Source organism: Melanerpes formicivorus, unplaced genomic scaffold (genome assembly GCF_026170545.1).
Source record: "Melanerpes formicivorus ecotype bairdi unplaced genomic scaffold, bMelFor1.0.p_v2 SCAF_5, whole genome shotgun sequence".
Taxonomy (NCBI): domain Eukaryota; kingdom Metazoa; phylum Chordata; class Aves; order Piciformes; family Picidae; genus Melanerpes; species Melanerpes formicivorus.
In genome coordinates, this window is record NW_027142357.1 from 32,188,459 (window position 1) to 32,211,011 (window position 22,553).

Genomic DNA, 22,553 nt, shown 5'->3' on the forward strand with positions numbered 1-22,553 from the left:
GCATGACATAATTGTTTCATCATCAGAAAGAACATCATTCATTACAGATTGAAGAACATGCCAAAAATAGAAAAAGGCTGCTGGGAAGCATATACAAATCGAACCAAAAACCCTGGACAACAAAGTATTAGCAGGAAACTGTGGTTTAGGGCCCTTCCCACCCCAGACATCCAGCAAAAGCAACTTGTCTGATGAGTAGAGAGAAGCAGATATCTCAAGCCTCCTTAAACTATAAGCCTCCTACAACTACCTGAGGAGTGGTTGTGGCCTGGAAGGGGTTGGTCTCTTCTCCCAGGCAACCAGCACCAGAACAAGGGGACACAGTCTCAAGCTGCGCCAGGGGAGGTTTAGACTCGAGGTGAGGAGGAAGTTCTTCACCGAGCGAGTCATTCATCATTGGAACGGGCTGCCCAGGGAGGTGGTTGAGTCACCATCCCTGGAGGTGTTCAAAGGGAGATTGGACGTGGCACTTGGTGCCATGGTCTAGTCATGGGGTCTGTGTTGATAGGTTGGACTCGATGATCCTCGAGGTCCTTTCCAACCTAAGTTATACTGTGATACTGTAAACACCTCCCTCTGATATGTAACCATCAGTGGAGAAGGCAGATTAGCAAGATGGATGCATTTGCTCCTCCAATGACTGTCAAGCTCAACCACCACGTTTAGAACTCTTTCCCCACCAAACCTGTACTGAGTCAGTGCCCTTCCCCCTTGCCATCTCCTGCCCCACACTCCAGAGTCAGACTCTCTCCAACCAAACCGCCCTTACTCTAGAGCACATATACCAGTTCTCTGGACTACACAAGAAATACTACCTTAGAAATAAATTATACTATTTGTCACAACACACATGGGAAATACTTACAGCTCTGACTCGCAGGAGGTGTGATATGACAGACTGCAGTTCATCGCTATAGTGTTTTAGCTCCGTAAATCTCCTGGGAGCAGGAAACAGATAGTACATCATTAGCCATCATGAAAGCAAGCTTTCACAGAATGCAAGACACAGCCACAACACTACAGCCAGCAAGACCCAGCCTGGATTATGTTGAAATGGAATTAGCTGAAGATTCTTAAAGAAGTGACTGCAGAGTTTAATCTCCCTAAAGCAAACAACCCAACACTTGCAAAACTGCTACTTTTCAAATGTAAATTACTGCATTGTGTTGGTGCTAAAAACACCCAAACCAAAACAACACCAAAGAAAACCCACCAAAAAATGGGAAGAGGGATTTATAAAAGCCAGCCTGAGCGAACAGGAAAGCTTCAAGTAAGTACAAAGCCAAAATCTGCTGAAGTGTATGTATTTCTTTGTAAAAATAAATTCACATTTCCAACCTGACTAAAGTATTTCACTCTAAAGCTGCCACCTAGCCAGTTTTAAGCACAGCTTTTCAGAAGTGCAAGGAGCTATTGATAACTGCAACAATTACTCCACAGCTAAGCCATAAGAGATCTGTTACTTATTACATATGAAACCTTACTGAGACTTGTACCTGCACAGGAGTCAAGCTATCAAGTCATTTCAACTGGGGAAGACAACAGTTGGGTAACCCATCATAAGTGACCATGTGCACACTGCTGGCCTGCCATGAACAGATGGCAAGAAACATTATCTGCCACCTCAGTTAAGCCTTGGTGGTGGTTTCAGTTCATAAACTTGGCTCATCCTCATCACAGAGCAGAGGCAGCTGCCACAGCTTTGCTAGTGACAGGTAACCAATCAAGCCAGAGCAACAGCCACTTCTGTATGCACAAACCCTTGCTACTACACACAAGTCTAACTCTTGAGATGCTTTGATACACAGGAACATATTTCATCCGGATGGGAAGCCAGAAAGTGCTTCACCTAAATCACTAAATAATGATCTGAAAATGAATAAATAACGTTGAAAAATGCAATTAGAATCCAGGAATGGGAGACTAAGATTATCTCCTCTGAGGCTGATGTTCAAGCATAAAAATACCTCTTCCTCCCTCCTCCCACCACAGGCATACAGTCAGACTTCGTATTCAGCACAGTTTATACCCAAGGGGTCTTACTAAAATAAGTCAAGTCACTTGTGTTGGGTGACCAAGTATGAAATTCCAGTGTTTTTTCTTTTAACACCTCTTCTTCCCTCACCAGGAAGTCTTCCCCCTAAAATATCCCTCTCCTTACATTCAGGAAGTAGAAGCTTTATTACCATTTCTAGTAGTTTCTTATCTCCAAGGAGCATCTTTTATGAGTTTATGACGCGCACAGGGTTAAAGAACATAAAGAGATGTAAAAGTCAGCAGAGAAACTGTATGAGACAAATAAATACAGCCATTGATCTGCACAGTGGGGTTTAGAGAGCAATCTTTTTCAGTTTACACTTTATAAAATATGCACCAGGGCTGCCTGTCAGACAGCTGCAGACACGTACAGTGAAGATACCTGAAATAATTGCACTCAAAACAAAAGATTAGAAAGCATGCTTTCAACTCAGGAAGACTCTCCTTTCCACCTCAGAAAGGTTGATAATGAAAAGTTTTATTTATCCTGTTTTGTGGCAAGAATGCTTTCAGGAATGCCACACTCCCTGAAGGGAAGAGTCGGGAACCTAAGAGGTCTTTCAGTATCCTGGATTCCAGCAGCAATACCTCTTCTCCCCGTGTCAACTCCTCCATCAGCACCAAAATAAAATAACACAAAGAGTTACTACTTCAGCACTGAGATTCTTTTTATTGTCTCAGAAAACCATAAACCAGAGTGGTGTTGGTTTTTTTCCATCCAATATTCTGTGAAGGTGGAAATTTTTACAAATCTAAAAACATGTTGTCCTGCAAAATTAAAGAGACCGGGGCTCGCTGCAGATCAAAGGTTTATTTCTCAGTGTTTGCTTCAGCCTTCACTTCTTGCTCACACAAAAAAAGAAAACTAAATAAAAAATGGAGAGTTTATAAAGCAGTTTCCAAACTGAGCCTGGTGAGGCACACAAAGGGGTGTTTACTTTCCAGTGCATCATAATAGTGCATGATACAAGACAGGTTTGGCACTCAGCAACTGAGGCTTTTTTAACTAGTGCTTTTCACTGGGTTTTACTGGCTCTGCAGCACTATCAACAGCCTATAGATATTTGAGTATCACGGATAACTTCAGACACAAATGAAGAACAGATCAGGTCATATTTCTGTAGCACCACCACCAGGTTTCTCCTCAAAAATATCTTTCAAAGACAAGAGCAAAGAAGAGAATTCACAGTAGACAGCACTACTTTGTGCATCTGACTCTGCAGTACTCCCTCCAACATCACAGAGGGCAGCAGCATTTTCCCATTTTGTGAAGCAAGATGCTACAGTTCTGCCCAGTAAAGAACAAGCCACTTTTCCAACTAAACAGACAAAACATAAACGTTATGTTTGGGGGTTTTCCCTCCCCCCTATTTCTGCCTTACAAAAGGATCCACTGTTTTCTGAGGAAACCAAGAAGAAATCAACTTCTTCACCAAGAAGCAAGCTACTGCTTTAATTAAAGCACAGGAAGGGAACATGAGGATGGGTGCCATGAAGCCAAATTAGAGGTCTGCAGTAGATACAAATTACTGCTGAATACCAGAATGCCACATTTGTATCACCACATTATTCAATCACTGAAGTTATTAAATGCTTCCCACCGGAGGAGATTTAGTTTCACATCTACACCTGAGCTCATAGAGCAACATCATTTCAAGCCGTGTAAAGCTCCTCATGTTGCCCTAAGCTGAAAGGTGCAGCTCCACAGGACCACAAAGTAATCCTCCTTCACCTGAACCCTTACTGATCCTGAAAGCCTACACTGCACACAGCAGATCTTTTGTTTTGGCAAGATGAGCTTGCTGACCCCACTTTACCACTCACTCACACAAGGACCAAAGGCAAGGCATCAGATTCCAGGTAGCTCAAGCTAAGCGTGCTAGGCAGAGCAAGGCACTAGTCCTCCTGTTAAGGCCACACATGCTATGCTAAAAGGCTGCCCTTGATTTGAAACAAACAAAACCAAAACAAAACTCCCCCAAAGTTATGCTCATCAGTTATTTATTCAACTTTCATCCAAAAGTTCAATTTGGAAGCTGTGCAGCTGACAGAATACAACAGAAAACATTTGTGAAGTACCGTGAAGTCTTTGCTGAGAGAAATACTCAGGGACTGGTTTTGATATGAGCTCTTCCTCATATTAACTCTTTCCTGCTTTTTACCAAGAGACACTTCTCACAACAGCTTTACTTTACAAAACACTCAGTTACTTCAAAGGATAACAACAGTCTATTCCTCACCTCAGCCTTAACCATTCTTGCCCACCCAACCCCTTTAGGCGGACTACAGGCAAAGCTTCCCTGCTGTGAAAGTAGGAAAAGTCAACTCTAACTAGCACAGATGAAGATGATAGAGAATAAAGCATTCAAACAATGGCCCAATTTCACCAGTAGATTTTGAGGGAATTCCTATCATTCAGTCTCATTCATGACTGTTATCTTTTACATTAAATCCTAGCTAAAAGCTTCCTTTCTGTCACAGAGGTGACAGGGGTTGAGGCCCCATCCCTGGAGGTGTTTAAGACCAGGCTGGATGAGGCTCTGTCCAGCCTGATCTAGTGTGGGGTGTCCCTGCCCATGGCAGGGGGGTTGGAACTAGATGATCCTTGTAGTCCCTTCCAACCCTGACTGATACTATGATACTAAAAGCAAACACACTAAAAACAGAAGGGACCGTATCAGCTCACAGACATGCCTCTAAAGACCACTAGGAAGGTATATGCCCTCTAAAGTCTTTAACACAATACCCATAGATGCTAGGCAAGCACAAAGGAAAGAGAGCACAGCCAGGCACATGGATTCTCCCTAAACAGCATCTCCTATTGCCATTATAAGACAGCAGATGAACCCACAAGGATACTTCATATGAATCTCCACAGTTTGATGGCAAACAGTAACATCTCTTGACCCTACTGCTGCATGTCAATGTTTCTAACTATTGCAGAAATACAAACTCTTACTTTAGCCTCCTCACCACCTAGGGTATGATGAACCTCTCATAACACTTCTCACCATTTTTGCTGATCCAGAAGATTGCTCTATGGCCTGTCTCAGAGCTAAAGTGACCTCCAAACTGCATCTGGGAAAATTGGCAGCTTGAAGGGAACTATGAACTTCAACACTGGGGTGCTTGCATCCAGAATTGTACAACAGCAGATTTTTGGAAAGACCTACTATCAATCTGTATTCTGTTCATGCTTGGAAAGACTTCTTTGCAAGCAAATATTAAGAGGTTTTTTCCTCTGGGGTTGGGGTTTTTGTCCTTTCCTTTTAAAGTAGCTACGATTAAGGACTCATTTTGCAGGAAGTGATGCATTTTTATGAATGCATCCTGCTCCTAGAAACAGGATTTATCAAACCTTTTCACACTACCTCCTTACTGGGATTCAGTTAAAATTTAAGTGCAGAAAGATAATTTTTGCCTCTTCTGAATTATTCTAAAGGAGAGAGAGTATTCTGTCATCTGAAGTAACAGCTGTAACTGAAAAAGGCAAAGAGAGGGAAGAAGGACGTGGAATCTTACTTGTCTGGGTTTTTCACTCTGAATGTTGCATTAAGAGCTTTTAATCTGGAATCTGCCTGAAAAGGGGGGAAAAAAAAAAAGAAAAGCTTTGTTAATTCAATGCAATTAAATTCCAGTGACCAAAGAAAAATAGATTAAAAATATATATATATATCTCTCAGCCTTCTGGCAGCACTCTTAGAAAAAACATTAAAATCTTGCCTTCCTCACATATTTAAATCTCCAAACACTGAACAAGTTGACACTAGGTGTCCTGTATGTCAGACTTTTTAATGAAAAAGTAAACAAAAATTAAAATCTTGCCTTCCTCACATATTTAAATCTCCAAACACTGAACAAGTTGACACTAGGTGTCCTGTATGTCAGACTTTTTAATGAAAAAGTAAACAAAAATATAAAGAAATCAGCTATTTTCATGAGCTAGAATGTAAGCAGCATCCACTAAAATTAAGCTGGCATAATCCAAACCCCACAAAAACAGCCCCTTCCAAAATGCTACACAAGTCATGGGAGTTAAGATACACAGCCCTACATTCTTTTCAGATGAAGCACTTGAGTAACACAAGGCCATATGGACAAGCTATTTTATATTTTTCAAACCAAATAAAACCAGTGGTAGAGTGACCTCTATATGGCTCTTTATTACTAGGAACAGCTCCCCAGTGAAATCAAAATCTTATATATGGTGTTCTCTTACTTTATGACTTGCTTTACAGAAAATATGTAATTTGTATATCAGCATAGAGCTAGTTTAAATGCTGTGATGTAAAAAAAAAGAACATTGTATGTACAACTCTCTACAGAAGAAAGGTCAATACCCAATTAAAAAGGTAACTGGCTACTTAACTTTTTGAGATGCTGGCTTACCAATGACTGCAATGGCAGTACAGAATCTCTGAGGAGTTAGGGGGTTTAGTGTTGTGGGTTGGTGGGTTTTTTTGTTTAAGTGAACATTTCACTGTGTAACAGTCATTTGCTCTTAACAAGATGCCAACACAGATGAGAGATTCAAGCCTTATCCACAGAAGTCCCACACCACCACAAGTTTTCATTTCTGTGTGGCACTTCGCATGCAGCTCACTCAGGGCTCATCTGTACTGCAAACAGTACTGAAACTGTACTGCATCTGTACTGAAAACTCTAACTCAGGGAGAATGGCTGGAGCTCACTTTTGATCAAGACATCTCTCTTCTCAGAGAAAGAAAAGCAAACATCTCCTGATGTCTATAGATTTCCTACAGTGCACTCTTACAGCTAAGGGACTGCCTCAACTGCCAGGAGGATGTTACTCCAGCAGTATTTGTTAGCGCTGGTGTGTGACACAAGAATATTTTGTACACTGTTACAGCCAACTTGGAGCTTGAAGAGCTATTATGAATTTGATAGTGAAGAGAACACTGGTTTCCCAAAACAGGAATAGTCCTCCTTTTAGGGCCTAATTCTCCAGATGAAACACAGCTTGAGACTGTTCTGCCTCTAACTGCATTGGGGCTGAGCAGAAGATACCAAGTATCACCTCAAGTGTCTTTCACTTGGAGCCACTTCCATAACTGGAGGACACTGAGGACATTATCCAGGTTGAGAGCAAAGTAATCTCTGTCTTGCAAGAAGGTAAGGTAAGATGTACTGATGAAAATCTTACTGACTTTAGCTGTACTTCTTCCAATCACCAAACCAGCATCATAAAGCATAATCCACAAACCAAAAGGCAAGTGAATGATACTTGCAAGTGTCTGGTATTAGAAGAAAACAGGTTCATTGCTGTCACTATGTGCAGCATCCCTCTAAGAATATCTTGTGAAGGCAGCATGGGAAAGCATGACCAAGATAGCACAGGGAACACAAAATGCTGCAATAATTCCAAATCCCAGGTTCCACAAACCTCTATGACCTTGGACCTCCAATGAGGCTGGTGAGAGGCCTCAAGCACAAGCCTTACAAGGAGTGGCTGAGGGAGCTGGGATTGTTTAGCCTGGAGAAGAGAAGGCTCAGAGGAGACCTTATTGCTGTCTACAACTACCTGAAGGGTGGTTGGCAACCATCAACAGAACAAGAGGACACAGTCTCAAACTGCAGCAGGGGAAGTTTAGGCTCGAGGTGAGGAAAAAGTTCTTCACAAAGAGAGTTGTTAGCCATTGGAATGTGCTGCCCAGGGGGATGGTGAAGTCACCATCCCTGGAGGTGTTCAAGAGAGGACTGGATGTGGCACTTGGTACCATGGTTTAGTAGTCATGAGGTCTTGGGTGACAGGTTGGACTTGATGATCTCTGAGGTCTCTTCCAACCTCTATTGATTCTATGATCCCCACAGATCATTAGACAACACAATTGCATTGCAGGTTGTTCAGATGCACCTACATGTGCTGCCCACACATTCTTTAACAGTGCAAACACCACTGAGACACAGCAACAGTAGGACAGAGTCCTTCTAGGCAGCTGTTCTCCAAAAGACTGTTGTTTCTGTTCAAACAGTAGGCACCAAAGCCAATTCAGTTTGTTAGGACAGCATGGAAGGTCAGTGGGTTTACACCTGAAAAGGATCACTTCCTGCATTACAACTCCAGAGCAAGTTTTCACCTTTTGTTACCGACAGACGGAGTGCTCTGAAGGCAGAGCTCAGTAAGTATGCAAGCACTGTCCGGCAGGAACCAAGATCCTGCCAATGCTCAACCATCCAAGCAGGGTTATTTCCTCCTTGATGTTAACAGCCCAGCAACTCCCACATTCCACTCTCCAGCATTTGTGCCACGCAGGATTATGCTGTTGGAAAACTGTCTGTCCAGTCTTAAATTTGATTTAAAACTAACAAGCACAATCGCTTTAGAGATGATCTCTCCCTCAAATGAGGCAGAGCTAAGGAGTTTTCAGACAGTTAATTCCTACTGTGATCCTATAATCATTTAAGTAAACTGGAGAGAGAGGGGGAATCTTCTCCTTCCTAAAGGAAGGGTTAAAATCCCAAGTGACAAATCCCATAAAGAATAAAATTAAGTGCTGGGGGTGGGAGGGAAGAAAGGCATGATTTAATGATACAGTTGGCAGAGTAAACACAGTCTCCAACATCAACATTCATGTATAGCATGCTACACTGCGTTAATGCCTCATTTAAAGTTCAGATAGCTTGGTTCAAACCCTTTGGGACAAAAGGCACATCCTGCTTTAATGCCTCAGCAGCAGACACAGTGGCAGCATAGTCTGATTCTAGTCTATGACAGGTAATGAACAGAGGTTTGTCCTCCAGTGTAGTGCTAAATAACCTCCAATCTTGAAGGTTTTATTGCTTCAGAAGTTGAATAAAAGGGAAAGATGCCTTTTTCCCAGGCTTTTGCAAAAACTTTCTTTTCCCCTAAGAGGAACTATACAAGAGAAACTATGAACACAACCAAACCTAGAAGGAAAAGAGGATTTGCTCATCTCTTATTTAATCTACAGTACAGTTTCAGCTAGGCAAATATTCTCAGCGTTCTGCTACGTGCTGTCATACACACACCACTGTGTACACTCCTGAATGCAACCTGCCAGCACCAACTTTGTGAACTCCTCTGAGTGTAAGCTGGAATAAAGATGTGCTGTCTAGGAAAACACTGCTTGAGAGCTGTGCATTTTTTGCTTTATAAATACTAGCAGTATGCAATTCCCACTGTGATGAAAGAGAATTATTGTCAGCCTAAGTTATCCACATTAAGTGCTGGTATCAAAGCCCCTTGGACACTGAGGATAAGAGTACCAGTGATTTTCTTTAGCTCTCACTGTTCAGAATAATTCTTTATAATCCATCTAGTTTTCAGTTGTGATTTTATGAGTTGATCACACTACAATGAAACAAAAGCTCAGTATGTCTCCATACAGTACTTTTTCCAGGCACAGCCCAGCAATCTGTCAGCTTCTCACAGGTTCCTGCCCTGCACACAACCTTTGATGATTTATTCCTGCAAGATTTCTACCACAAATTCACTGATGTCAATGGGGACACTACTACTACTTCAAGACACACTTTGTTAAGGGTGACCAAATTCATCTGTCAAAGTCCCTTTCAGCAACTTGTACAGAATCCCACAATTCAGACCCCTTTCCTTACCTTTGGAGTTTTACTGACACCTTGTACCTCTTACCAGGCTAAAGGTGACACCCATCTTTAAAATGATGTTAAACTGACAACATACAAAAGCACTGCTATGGACTCAAGTTCACTGGTTTTGAAGCTCAGTGATCACAATTCTACATTACTAGCAGAATTACAAGGTTGAGAGAGCTTGAAAACTGAAGTATTATCTATTACACACTAGGAACACCACTTGCTTTCGTGGTTACAAGTACAGATAAAACAATGCCCTTAACTCATTCTAACAGCAAACAGCCTTTTATAAAAAGCCTAAAATGTGTTTGCTGTAGTATTTGTGTGACAGCAGTCTCAAGACAAACATTTACAATAACTACCTTTAATTGAAATCCAGTCTCATTCACCATTTCTTTCCATCCAGCCTCCTAAAAACAAAAAAGAAGGGAAAGAACATTTAGATTGATTTAATAATGCTACAGCTATGTCAAGTCCCTATGGCAGCACCTCTATGAGAAGAGCTTCTCCAGGAAACCTGGGTTGTGCCTCAGATATCCTCCTATGTCTTCTCAAGAATCTGGGTTAAGAATAACTTGTCATTATGCTGTCCTTACATACCAAACTCCCCCAAAGAAACCACCAAAGAAACTATTCAATTACTTCATTCTATCAACTGGGGGTGGGAGCCACACAACTGTATCTGAAGTAGCAGCTCAGCTCTTCAAGAAGAAGGGTAGTTATCTATTGTCTATTGGATTATTAGCAGCCCCAAGGATTTTTGCAGCTTGAGGTAAAAAGCATACAGAAAATATAGAGGTGATAATTGTTTACAGTGCACCTTTTCATGTGTAGTGGTTGGCTGTCCACTGTTCTCAGTTCCTGTACACTGGTTGATGCACATGCTATACTGTGCTGCAGTAGCATAGCTGCTCAGTCTGATGTTTGGGAATCTCTCATCAAAGCACAGAAAAACAAAACATCTGACATCTCCTAAACCTTCAAACTGCACAATGCAATGCTTTGGCTGACAGCTGAATCACAACTTTTGTGATAACATGACACATAGGAATGGATCACGACTCAAGCTAAAGAAAGCACGAATACCCAAGAAGTGAATTGGAAGGCAGCACTACCTCTGCAGCCAGCAGTGTAGCACACTAACTACTTCAGCTTTAGTCCTAGGGAAGCTTTCCCAACCAACACATGTCAAGCTCCCAATATGCTGTTCCCAAGAGGTGGAAATTCTGTCCTAGGAGCCTGAAAAATAGCACTGGAAACAAGTCAGAATGTACCTAAGAAGGCCAACTGTACGACTGCAGTGGGCTATTAAGGTGGGCAAGGCTTTTCCACCCCAAATCTATTCACATTTTCTATCCTTCTAGACACAGAACAAGCTATAGGTCAGTGGGAGGGAAGAAGAGCAAAAGGGCATGATCTTAAATAAATAATCTCTAAAGAAAGTATTTAGAGAGCACTTCAGTTTACCTGTGTTAAAAAGGAGTAAAAGATTTTGTCTTGGCAAAGAACAGGATGTGAAGCCACACGTAACAAGAAGTTTTCCAAACCAATTCTTCTTCTTTCCACAAAGTCCGGATCCATGTTATCCGCTGATAGCTTATGCCAAACAAAGTCAGCCTATTTAAACAGAAGAGTGTTAACAGTAAATAAATAACAAACAAGACAAAGCAAGCTGCAGCCTCAGTTTCCTCACCCTTTTTTCTGGCAACGGTGGCACGACAATGTGTGGGTAGGTAACCGACAAGTAATTCCTCAACAACTCAAATTCACTGTAGCGCCGCCACAGCGAGTCCACTGGGGCACACTGCCCTTCACTCTGGGTCTCAACAGCTCTGAAAGACAGAACACCACATCTGAGCGTTAGTAAGCTACCACCTTCTCCCTCAAGCCATCAGTACAATTACAGCAAAGACCCTAAAAACAGTTACCCAATCATCATTACTGCGTAACTTGCCCATACTCTAAAGTAACCTTTACTAATTTAATGTCTAGATACTTAATTTTAGAAACATTCATAATTTCTGCCTGATGGGACTCAATACTTCTTTTAGGAACACAGGAGAAGTCAACACATGCTCAACACACCACAGAGGAATAGAATAGGAATAGAATAGGAATAGAATAGGAATAGAATAGGAATAGAATAGGAATAGAATAGGAATAGAATAGGAATAGAATAGGAATAGAATAGGAATAGAATAGGAATAGAATAGGAATAGAATAGGAATAGAATAGGAATAGAATAGGAATAGAATAGGAATAGAATAGGAATAGAATAGGAATAGAATAGGCCTTACCTTCGAGATCGTGTCCAACCCATCATCCAACACCATCTAATCAACTAAACCATGGCACCAAGCACCCCATCAAGTCTCCTCCTAAACACCTCCAGCGGTGGTGACTCCACCATCCCCCCAGGCAGCCCATTCCAATGGGCAATCACTCCCTCTGTGTAGAACTTCTTCCTAACATCCAGTCTAAACCTCCCCTGGTGCAGCTTGAGACTGTGTCCTCTTGTTCTGGTGCTGGTTGCCTGGGGGAAGAGACCAGCCCCTGCCTGTCTACAGCCTCCTTTCAGGTAACTGTAGAGGTGACAGTGAAGTAGAGTCACAGAAGTGACTCAATTCACATCACAGAACTAGAGATATTTCTGTTGGAAGAGTGTTATGTTCCAAACCAGCACAATTTCATGAGCAGCTGAAGGATACAGAGCATTACAAGAAGGAATTTACTATTCAAAGAGGGAAAGTCTTCCACTTTAGAGGGTAAAATTGTCTTGCCTGCAACAGCTAGAATAGTTTAAAGTTTTAAAGCATTTTTAAAGTCCTATTTTTAGGAATATTTTTGGAAAATCCTAGCATATTGCCAAAGACTTTTTTGTCTTGTCCAAAGTGATACTTTATATCTATAAGGACTAAGGACATGTAGTCAAACAACCTAGCTAAAGACAGAGTAAGCAGGCACAAAAATGATGCATCTGAAAAATTTGCTGAAAATTAAGGCCAACATCACCTAGCAAGGTATTAAAGGATTTTATCTTACAGTAAGAGGGGAAATCATGAAATATTACAGGATTGAAAAGCAATGTATAAACTTGGAAAGCAAAAGTCATTTCTCATACAAGACATTTACAGCAAGAGAAATGCTTTGCAATATCAGAAGTAAGCATCAGGTCAGTAACACTTCTTGGCAGTTAGCATATGCCAGAACAAACAGAGAGAGAATTCAGACAAGGCACTTCACAGAGTCAGTGATGTCTATGCATACCTTAGTTTTTACATTAAGTAACTAAGAGCACAAAGCATTGGGACAAGACCCCACCTGGAGTACTGTATCCAGTTCTGGAGCCTCTATTACAGGAAGGATCAGAGAAGCACCACAAGGATGATCAGAGGGCTGGAGCACCTCCCCTATGAGGACAGACTGAGGCAGTTGAGGCTGTTCAGTCTGGAGAAGAGAAGGCTCTGAGGAGACCTTATTGTGGCCTTCCAGTACCTGCAGGGGGCCTACAAGAAAGCTGGGGAGGGACTTTTTAGGGTGTCAGGTAGGGATAGGACTAGGGGGAATGGAACAAAAATAGAAATGGGTAGATTCAGATTGGATGTTAGGATGAAGTTCTTCCCCATGAGGGTGGTGAGACACTGGAACAGGTTGCCCAGGGACATGGTAGAAGCCCCAACCCTGGAGGCTTTTTAAGGCCAGGCTGACGTGTCTCTGAGCAACCTGATCTAGTGTGGGGTGCCCCTGTCTATGGCAGGGGGGTTGGAACTAAATGATCCTTGAGGTCCCTTCCAATCCTAACAATTCTATGATACAGTATAAACTATGTTATGAGATTATTATAGATTAGTTGAGGTTGGAGGGGACCTCTGCAGATCTATTATAATCTAGCCCCCTCACTTACAGCAGGTTATTCAGAACCACATTCATTTGGGTATCTCCAAGGATACTCACTCTACCCACCACACCAGGCAACTTATTCCTATGCTTAACTCATTCCCATGTTTGATCACACTCACTGTTGAAGAAATTTTCTTATATTTAAATAGAATTTCCTATATTTGATATTGTGGCTGCTGCCTCTTGTCCTTTATCTGTGTATCAGATAAACTGACTTCATCTTCTTTATTTCCCCCCATCAGGTATTGATACACACTGCTAAGTCCCCCTCAACTGTCGCTTTCAAAGCCTGGACAACCCCATCTCTCTCAGCCTCCCCCTGCACATCAGACACACCAACTAGATCATAATCTTTGTGGCCCTTTCCTGAACTTACTTCAGCATAGTCACAACCTTCTTGCACTGGGTAGCTCAGAATTAGGCAAAGTAATGAACTACAAAGTCCAGTTAAAAATGGTGTTCCCCAGGGCTCAGTTTTGGGGTCCAGAGAAGGGCAATGAAGCTGATGAGGTCTTGTGAAGAGTGGCTGAAGGAACTGGGATGGTTTAGTCTGGAGGAGGGAACTCATTGCTCCCTACAACTACCTGAAAGGATGCTGTAGCGAGGCAAGTGTTGGACTAGTCTCCCTAGTATCCAGTGACAGAATGAGAGGAAATGGCCGCAAGTTGCACCAAGGGAGGTTTAAACTGAATATTAAGAAAAATTTCTTTACTGAAAGAGTGGCCAGGCATTGGAACAGGCTGTCCAGGGAGGGGGAGACACCAGCCCTGGTCATGTTCAAAAAAAAAAGTGTAGACATGGCACTCCAGGACACAGCTTATTGGCCATGGTGTTGGGCAGGTCAAAGGTTGAACTCAGTGATCTTAGAGGCTTTTTCCCAACTGAAACAAATCTATGATTCTACTTGTTCATACAGTACACAGTAGAATAGGGTACCACAGTATCACCAAGGTTGGAAGAGACCTCAAAGATCATCAAGTCCAACCTGTCACCACAGACCTCATGACTAGACCATGGCACCAAGTGCCACGTCCAATCCCCTCCAAGGATGGTGACTCCACCACCTCCCTGGGCAGCACATTCCAATGATGAATGACTCTCTCAGTGAAGAACTTTCTCCTCACCTCGAGCCTAAACTTTCCCTGGCACAGCTTGAGACTGTCCCCCCTTGTTCTGGTGCTGGTTGCTAGAGAGAAGAGACCAACCCCTTCCTGGCTACAACCACCCTTCAGGTAGTTGTAGAGAGCAATGAGGTCACCCCTGAGCCTCCTCCTCTCCAGGCCATTTCTTCCAGCAGAATTCAGGGTATATAGTTCTTGAATTCATAGGAACTAGTCAAGTTTAAAAAAAACAAATAGCACACAAGTTACTGATTTTTTTTTAAGCTATTCTTAACCTCCAAAGTTGAACTTCTAATGACCTTACTGAACAGCAAACAATCCTGCTCCAGAGTGACCCAAATAATTCAATACACCTGAAATACAAGAAATCTTTGTCATCCATTTCTGAAGTCTCATTAGAGAGAACAACATTGCTATATCCTCTTGTTACATCTTGAGGCTGAAGTAATTTCATGATATAAAAAGATTGGTTTTTTAAATGACTAAACCAGAACATTTTCTTTATATCTATCCCTGCTTTGTGGAAAATGACATTTATTCCAGGTGGCTAAATATGTATTAAAAAAGAATTAAATCACAAGGAGGAAGAAAAAAAGGACATTCATAAGCATTCAATGCAAGCTGCTGCAGATTAAAGGTGAGCACGCTGCTGAGAGCCACTGAATTGCACAGCCAACATCCCACAGAATTCTTCCCTGTCAGAGTATTTTGATTCAACAGCAACAACTGCAACTGCAGAGGTTTGAAGAGGTCAAGCTTAGCTCAGCATTGGACTGACAGGCTGTGCAGCATTTTTCCCTAGGTGAACACTGCACAATTTAAACATCTGAAGAACACTTCAGCTAAAGGCAGGTACCTAGTGGCTGTACTACTGCTGAGTTGGAGGCAAATTTAAATAGATAGAGAATTAAGCTACTATGCTTCAAAAGATGAGTTGTTTAGTTGATAGCTGAAGGCATAAATCTCACTTTCCTAGAGGAGAAACTCCCAGGGGGGTTTGGACACTCATATAAAGGAATTATAGGGATCCTTTTAATCTCTAGCTTCAGTAGCTATCAGCCATTTGCACTGACTTACAGCATGGGTTTCAAGAGCACTACTTCTGCATGGGCTATTATCAACCCTTAAGCAAGACTGGCACCATCAATACATCACAAGATTTTAAGTACTCTCTCTGGGAACATACCACACAAGCAAACATGAACAAGAAAAAACTACAGGCTAGGACTGCCCCGAGAACACAGACACATCCCAGATGGACCCATCTGTGCTGCTAGATGCTGCTACACCAGCTGAAAGGCACAGGAGTCACCTAGAGCTAGGCAGACTGCAACCACCTTTACTCTAAAGGCAGGAAAATTATAGATCCAGATCTCACCTCTGAGCTGGAACAAGGAGTTGTCTGTAATGGATGTTCTATCAGAGAAGAAAAAACACACCTGCAGGATGCCCTTGGTTAATTGCTATTGAATGTCTGTCCCTCTTATGCATAACCATTCCCTGCCCACAGCAAATGCAACACTAGGACTGGCACAGGAGTTAGCTTGCTCTTGCTTTCCAATTTTGATGTTTCTGTAACAGAAGAGTTTCATTATTCATTTTAATTTCACTGAGGTTTAAGACTGACCCCATCACCTCATAACTAGAGGCAGGCTAGGTGTGTACACACTACTGACAGTTTATGACAGCCTAACACATTGCATATGTACAGCAGAGTTATGGAGGCTGAAGAAGTTACCACCAAAGGGTAAACTGCACAAAGAACAGTTCACTTTATTTTTTAATCTCATTCTTCTTTTCCCTGTCAATATAAGCCCCTATGGAAAAGCACTGCTAGCTGCAATTATGTTTCATCTCCACTCTCTCTGTGAACTTGCACTGCCACTGACAACTTCAATTATAAAATTGAAATACAAAGTACTTGAAGTTCATTTGGCTCTTTCATTTCAACACAGTGTGCTTAAGTTTTGGCTTCTGCCTCTGATGCAATCAGTTCCCAATGCAGGGCAAGTCTGATCTCATATTTATCACTTTCTGAATAATCTATAGCATCAATGAAGTCAGCACACCTTGAGTCCTGTGTCCAGTTCTGGGCTCCTCAGTTTAGGAAAGATGTTGAGATGCTGGAAGGTGTCCAGAGAAGGGCAACAAAGCTGGGGAGGGGTGTGGAACACATATGAGGGAGCTGGGGCTCCTTAGCCTGGAGAAGAGGCGGCTCAGGGGAGACCTGAAGGGAGGTTCTAGCCAGGTGGGGGTTGGTCTCTTCTCCCAGGCAACCAGCACCAGAACAAGAGGACACAGTCTCAAGCTGTGCCAGGGGAGGTTTAGGCTGGATGTTAGGAAGAAGTTCTTCACAGAAAGAGATATTGGCCATTGGAACGTGCTGCCCAGGGAGGTGGTGGAGTCACCATCACTGGAGGTGTTTAGGAAGAGCCTGGATGAGGCACTTGGTGCCATGGTTTAGCTGCTCAGATGGTGTTGGGTGATAGGTTGGACTCAATCTTAAAGGTCTTTTCCAACCTGGTTAATTCTATTCTATTCTACTGCCATGGAAGAGTAATTTGCCATTAGAATGTGCTGCCCAGAGAGGTGGTGGAGTCACCATCACTGGAGGTGTTCAACAAAGGATTGAATGCAGCACTTGGAGCCACGGTTTAGCTAGTCAGGCGGTGTAGGATGATAGGTTGGACTTGATGATCTCTGAGGTCTTTTCCAACCTCATTGATTCTATGATTCTAAGAATGAAAAGAAGTTTATCTTTCAAGTTAGTTTCCAGTGCAGACATTCCAACTCCATTGTCAAGTGCACTTCTGCAGAAACAAAACTTCACAGGATGTTAGAAAAGAACTCTCCCAGAGTTTGGCAGCATGCATTTGCAACTTTGCATCTGTGGCCTCAGTACAGCACCCTGGTAATATGTATTAGTAGTATAAACTTAAGTAGCTTGTCTTCCATAATTGAGCTGCCCTCACTGATCCTGCCCTGGCTTGCCATTGCTCCACACACTCATTTTTGCCAAGTCAGTTTTACCATGTAAAAGTTGATCTGGGTTTTTCTTGGAACTCATAATTCCTGCCATCAAGAGAATCATGTCATCGTTTAATAAGTTTCAATACTTTTAACATAACAAGTGTGAGGAAAGAACTAAAGAATAGTGCTCTGCTACAAGTCAAGAGGAAAAGAAGACATGAAATCAAGAAGGATGCCTTTGTAAGTTTAAAAGTTGCTCCACAGTGATTTTGTCTGGGAAACTAAAGATAACTCTACTTCCATGGTATGGGTTAGGGGCTAGAAGCAAATATGCTCACATTTCATGTTCCTACCCTACAAATATTGAAGGCAAATAGACCATGCCACTTACCACATCTTCCATTGTCCACACTGAAGAAACTAAGGAAGTTTACTAGATCTAAAGCCTATCATCAGTTTATTCCAACAAAGCAGATCTGTGGACAACAGAACAGGCTTCCTTAAGTCTAAGTTAATCAGGCTTTATAACCCTTAGGAGGGACACACAATTTGCATTATATCCTAAAGAAAAAAAGATTCAATTACTACTAGAAAACCTTGATGTTCAACCCTGCCCAAGTAGTTTGCTCTTTTTTAAATAGATGGCACATGATACAGCCTCAACATAATCTGTGCTGAGCAGCCTGACATTACTTCTCAGACCACACTTAACTTCCTTCATTCTAGCATGCATTTATTCTCACCATCTTGGAAGCGCAAAGACTGCCTTTTTGGGTTGTAGCTGTTGCTTATAGCTTTATATAACAGTTCCTGATTTGGGTGAAAAGCAGTAAGGAGACAACAGGTAAAGGAAATAAATGTGACAACAGGTAGACAGACACTTATCCAGAGAGATGTTCTTTGCCCAACATCTCACTGCTGCACTAACAGTTACACTTCAGCAGAAGCCTGTCACCACACTGCGCCCTTCTCTGCAGGAGGGACATCCCTGCTGCCACTGCCACTAGCAGCACCCACTCTAGCAATCTACTTGTGTTTAGTGTCTTTTAGTGATCAGAGGGGGAAGACATTTCAGGTGCGCAGCTGCATAGCCCAGAGAAGCTATGCTTTCTCAAATAAATGTAAGACACATTCTGAGATTAATCCTAGGTTAAGAATCTGCCTTACACTCAGGCTTTGATGAAGTCAAAACAGCCAGATTTTACCCTCTAGAATGCACAGCACTGTGGAGTTGTGAAAAGGATGGGAGCAGCAAAGTTCCTTGCGAAGCTGTGGTGGGAAAGTACTGCACAGCCTCAATTATGAGTCTGCATCCACACTACGGCCTATTAAACAAGGTAACAAGCATTTGAAACTGCATGGATGGATTTGGGGCAGGCAAGCAAGACGAGAGAAATCATTTTTTTTCTAATCACACCAAAAATGTCTCCACCTGGTTACACACAAGACCATAAAATATCACCAATTACAAGAGCATTTCTCCCCAGGAACCCCATTCCAGAAAGGAAGCAGAAATCCACAAAGGTACTCATTACACCTAATACCTTCATTACCATCTAATTTTTTAGACCACTTTATGAACTCCACCGTTAACTGCAAGTACTGCAGACCAGTTTCAATTAAGATTATAATCACTTGTTGACATTCAGTCAAACTTCTCTATTTGTTTTGGTTTTAAAAACACAATATACTACTTGTACAGTCTTCAGGCAGGAAAACCACATGTTCCCCCCTCCAAGTACAGTTTTAACAATGTAAGTTATTCATTGAATGAACCAACCTGCCTGAAAAAAAAAGAGACAGAATTAAACCCCTCAGTTTGCACATTCATAACTGATGTTATAAGTGATTAGAAGATCACATTACTCCAAAAGTCATGTTCATTTGCCTTAATTCAAAGTGCCAATGTGAAAACTTTAGTCCATTTAATTAACCTCTTCCCATTTCCCATTTAAAACTAATTATCTTAAATGAGCCATTAAACGACTCTGAATGCAATAAAAAGAGGAATGGCTGCACAATATTAAATCAGACAAGAAAGAAATACATCAGTTTATTGCCTTGTAAATGCAATCATCTCTCCAGTTGCAGAAGCAGTACCTTTGCTTTTGGCCTTTGACCCTACAGTGCACAAGAAATGACACTTCCACTCCTCTACAGCAGACAAGGTTCACTCTCTATGTAGAGGAATAAGAAGTGACGCTTCCACTCCTTTACAGCACAAAGCTCTCTCTCAATGTAGAGGAACACCATTTTAGAGGGATGGGCAGTTTCTTCCTTTTAGCTATTTATAAATCATCTTTGTATTTAGGCCTCTCAACAGACAGAAGAGCAATCACTATAGACAAACCATGTGCTTTATAAGACACCAAAACTTACCTGGTGAATTCTACGACAAAGAAGCAGTTCTCCTGCCAGAGAATTTTTTCACAGCTAAGTGATTCTTTTTCCTTTTTATTATTGTCACTCAGCCTTGTGCATCAAACTCAGCTGGCAACTAAGTACCACACACCCACTCCCCACCAATGGGCTATGAGGGCAAAAGTGAGAAAACTCATGGGTTGAGATCAAGATAGTTTAATAGGCCAAGTAAAGCAAACCAAGGAATTCCTTCACTACCTCCCATTGGCAGGCAGGCATTCAGCCACCTCCTGGAAATCAGGGCTCCATCTCAACTAACAGTTACTTGGGAAGACAAATCCCATCACTTGAAATGTCCCTTCCCTTCCTCTTCTGCCAGCTTTCAGTGCTGAGCATGATGTCATACACTATGGAGTACCCCTTTGGTCTGTTTCAGTCAGTTATCCCAGCTGTGTCCCCTGCTTGTGCACCTCCAGCCTACTCACTGGTGGGGTGGTGTGAGGAACAGAAGACAACAAAACTCCCCACAAAATGTGTGCTTGGGCTCTTCATTTAACCCAACATGCACCAGACTTTGGAAAAGGACCTCAAACAGAACAAAGAAAAAACTCCTGAAGTCCCATGGTACAGTGTTGCTACCACTGAACTGTGACCTGTCTGGCTACTGATTTCCAAGTTCATTTCCTTCACAGTCATTTTCTTTAGGAGTCCTTACACTTTGTATAGGCAATCCAAGGTCTTAAGGAAGAAGCAGGTACCACTCCTGCCAATTTAACTAACAAAGCTTTCCAAACACTGAAAGCAGAAAAATCTTAGTAACTTCCCCAGATATACTGGGAGAGTAACGTGAAAATATACTGAATTACCCTGCCAAAGTATTACAGTATAACTAAGGTTGGAAGAGACCTCGAGGATTATCGAGTCCAACCTGTCACCACAGACCTCATGACCAGACCATGGCACCAAGTGCCACGTCCAACCTCCTCTTGAACACCTCCAGGGACGGTGACTCCACCACATTCCAATGACGAATGACTCTCTCAGTGAAGAAATTTCTCCTCACCTCGAGTCTAAACCTCCCCTGGTACAGCTTGAGACTGTGTCCTCTTGTTCTGGTGCTGGTTGCCTGGGAGAAGAGACCAACCCCTTCCTGGCTACAACCACCTTTCAGGTAGTTGTCGAGGGCAATGAGGTCACCCCTGAGCTTCCTCTTCTCCAGGCTAAACAATCCCAGCTCCCTCAGCCTCTCCTCATAGGGCTTGTGCTCAAGGCCTCTCCCCAGCCTCGTTGCCCTTCTCTGGACACGTTCAAGCATCTCAATGTCCTTCTTAAACTGAAGGGCCCAGAACTGGACACAGTATTCCAGGTGTGGCCTAACTGATGCAGAGTACAGGGGTACAATGACTTCCCTGCTCCTGCTGGCCACACTATTCCTAATGCAGGCCAGGATGCCATTGGCCTTCTTGGCTGCCTGGACACACTGCTGGCTCATGTTCAGCCAGCTGTCGATCAGCACCCCCAGGCCTCTCTCTGTTTGGGAGCTCTCCAGCCACTCTGACCCCAGCCTGTAGCTCTGCATGGGGTTGCCGTGGCCAAAGTGCAGCACTCGGCACTTGGACTTGTTGAATGCCATCCCATTGGACTCTGCCCATCTGTCCAGTCAGTCGAGGTCCCTCTGCAGAGCCTTTCGACCCTCTAACTGACTAACATCTGCCCCTAACTTTGTGTCATCTGCAAACTCGACCCCCTCATCCAGATCATCAATGAAGATGTTAAAGAGGAAGTACTTCGGGAAGTAAAGACTAGTAGGACTGAAAATCAGGAATCCTGCTATTAAGCAGTCAGATACCAGGCTACACAAAGTTGGGTTTATTTTCCTAAAAAGACAAACCCACTCCAGTCATCACATTGTCCAGAACCACCACACTAGAGATGTGAAAGGCAGTGGGAATGGATGCAAAGTTAACTAAATGCAAGTATTCTAACACTACAGAAGAAATTGTTTAAAGGAGAAGCTGAAAAAGATATCATCCCTGTATGTAGTATAATTAAAAGCCCATCAACACAGAACACTTATGAGGTGCTTTGCATTCTGATTAACTTTCAGTTCAGTCACAAAAAAACAAAGGGTACGAGACCAGGAGTTAAAATTCTGGGGTTTATACTACCTCAGCTCTTTTTTTGCTTTCATGCAGACCACAGCTGCTTAAATTTCTCAATAGGAAGCAAGTCTGAACACAAGTAAGGTCCTGGATAGTTGCAGTTTCCCTTACAGAAAGTAAGCGATCTGCTGAGCATCTGCACCTCAAGAAGGAATATTAAGCTATACATCTCAACTACCAGAATTTGTACTTGCCTTAATGCCATTCCCCCCCAGAGGTGGAAGTGCTCTTCTGCTCACACAGGGAGAAATATAAAAATGGAGTTATTTTTAAGTAACTGTATGGCTAATGGAAGCTGTCAAACAAACTGACTTCAAGACTAATTGAACGGAAACAGCTCCCCGCAAAAATTTAACTAACTAATGCAGAAAGGTGTAAACCAAGAATAAAGGGGATGCTTTCAGGA

At 42.4% G+C, this 22,553-nt stretch overlaps 1 protein-coding gene across 1 annotated transcript in view; it reads right to left on the bottom strand.

Annotated features, from left to right (window-relative positions):
• Positions 1-22,553, bottom strand: part of SNX4 (sorting nexin 4) — a 42,585-nt gene that overhangs the window by 16,228 nt on the left and 3,804 nt on the right. The window contains 5 exon segments of the mRNA XM_068139043.1: positions 866-938; positions 5,560-5,615; positions 9,996-10,043; positions 11,101-11,250; positions 11,327-11,465. Of these exon segments, the coding sequence (XP_067995144.1) occupies positions 866-938; positions 5,560-5,615; positions 9,996-10,043; positions 11,101-11,250; positions 11,327-11,465 (466 nt within the window).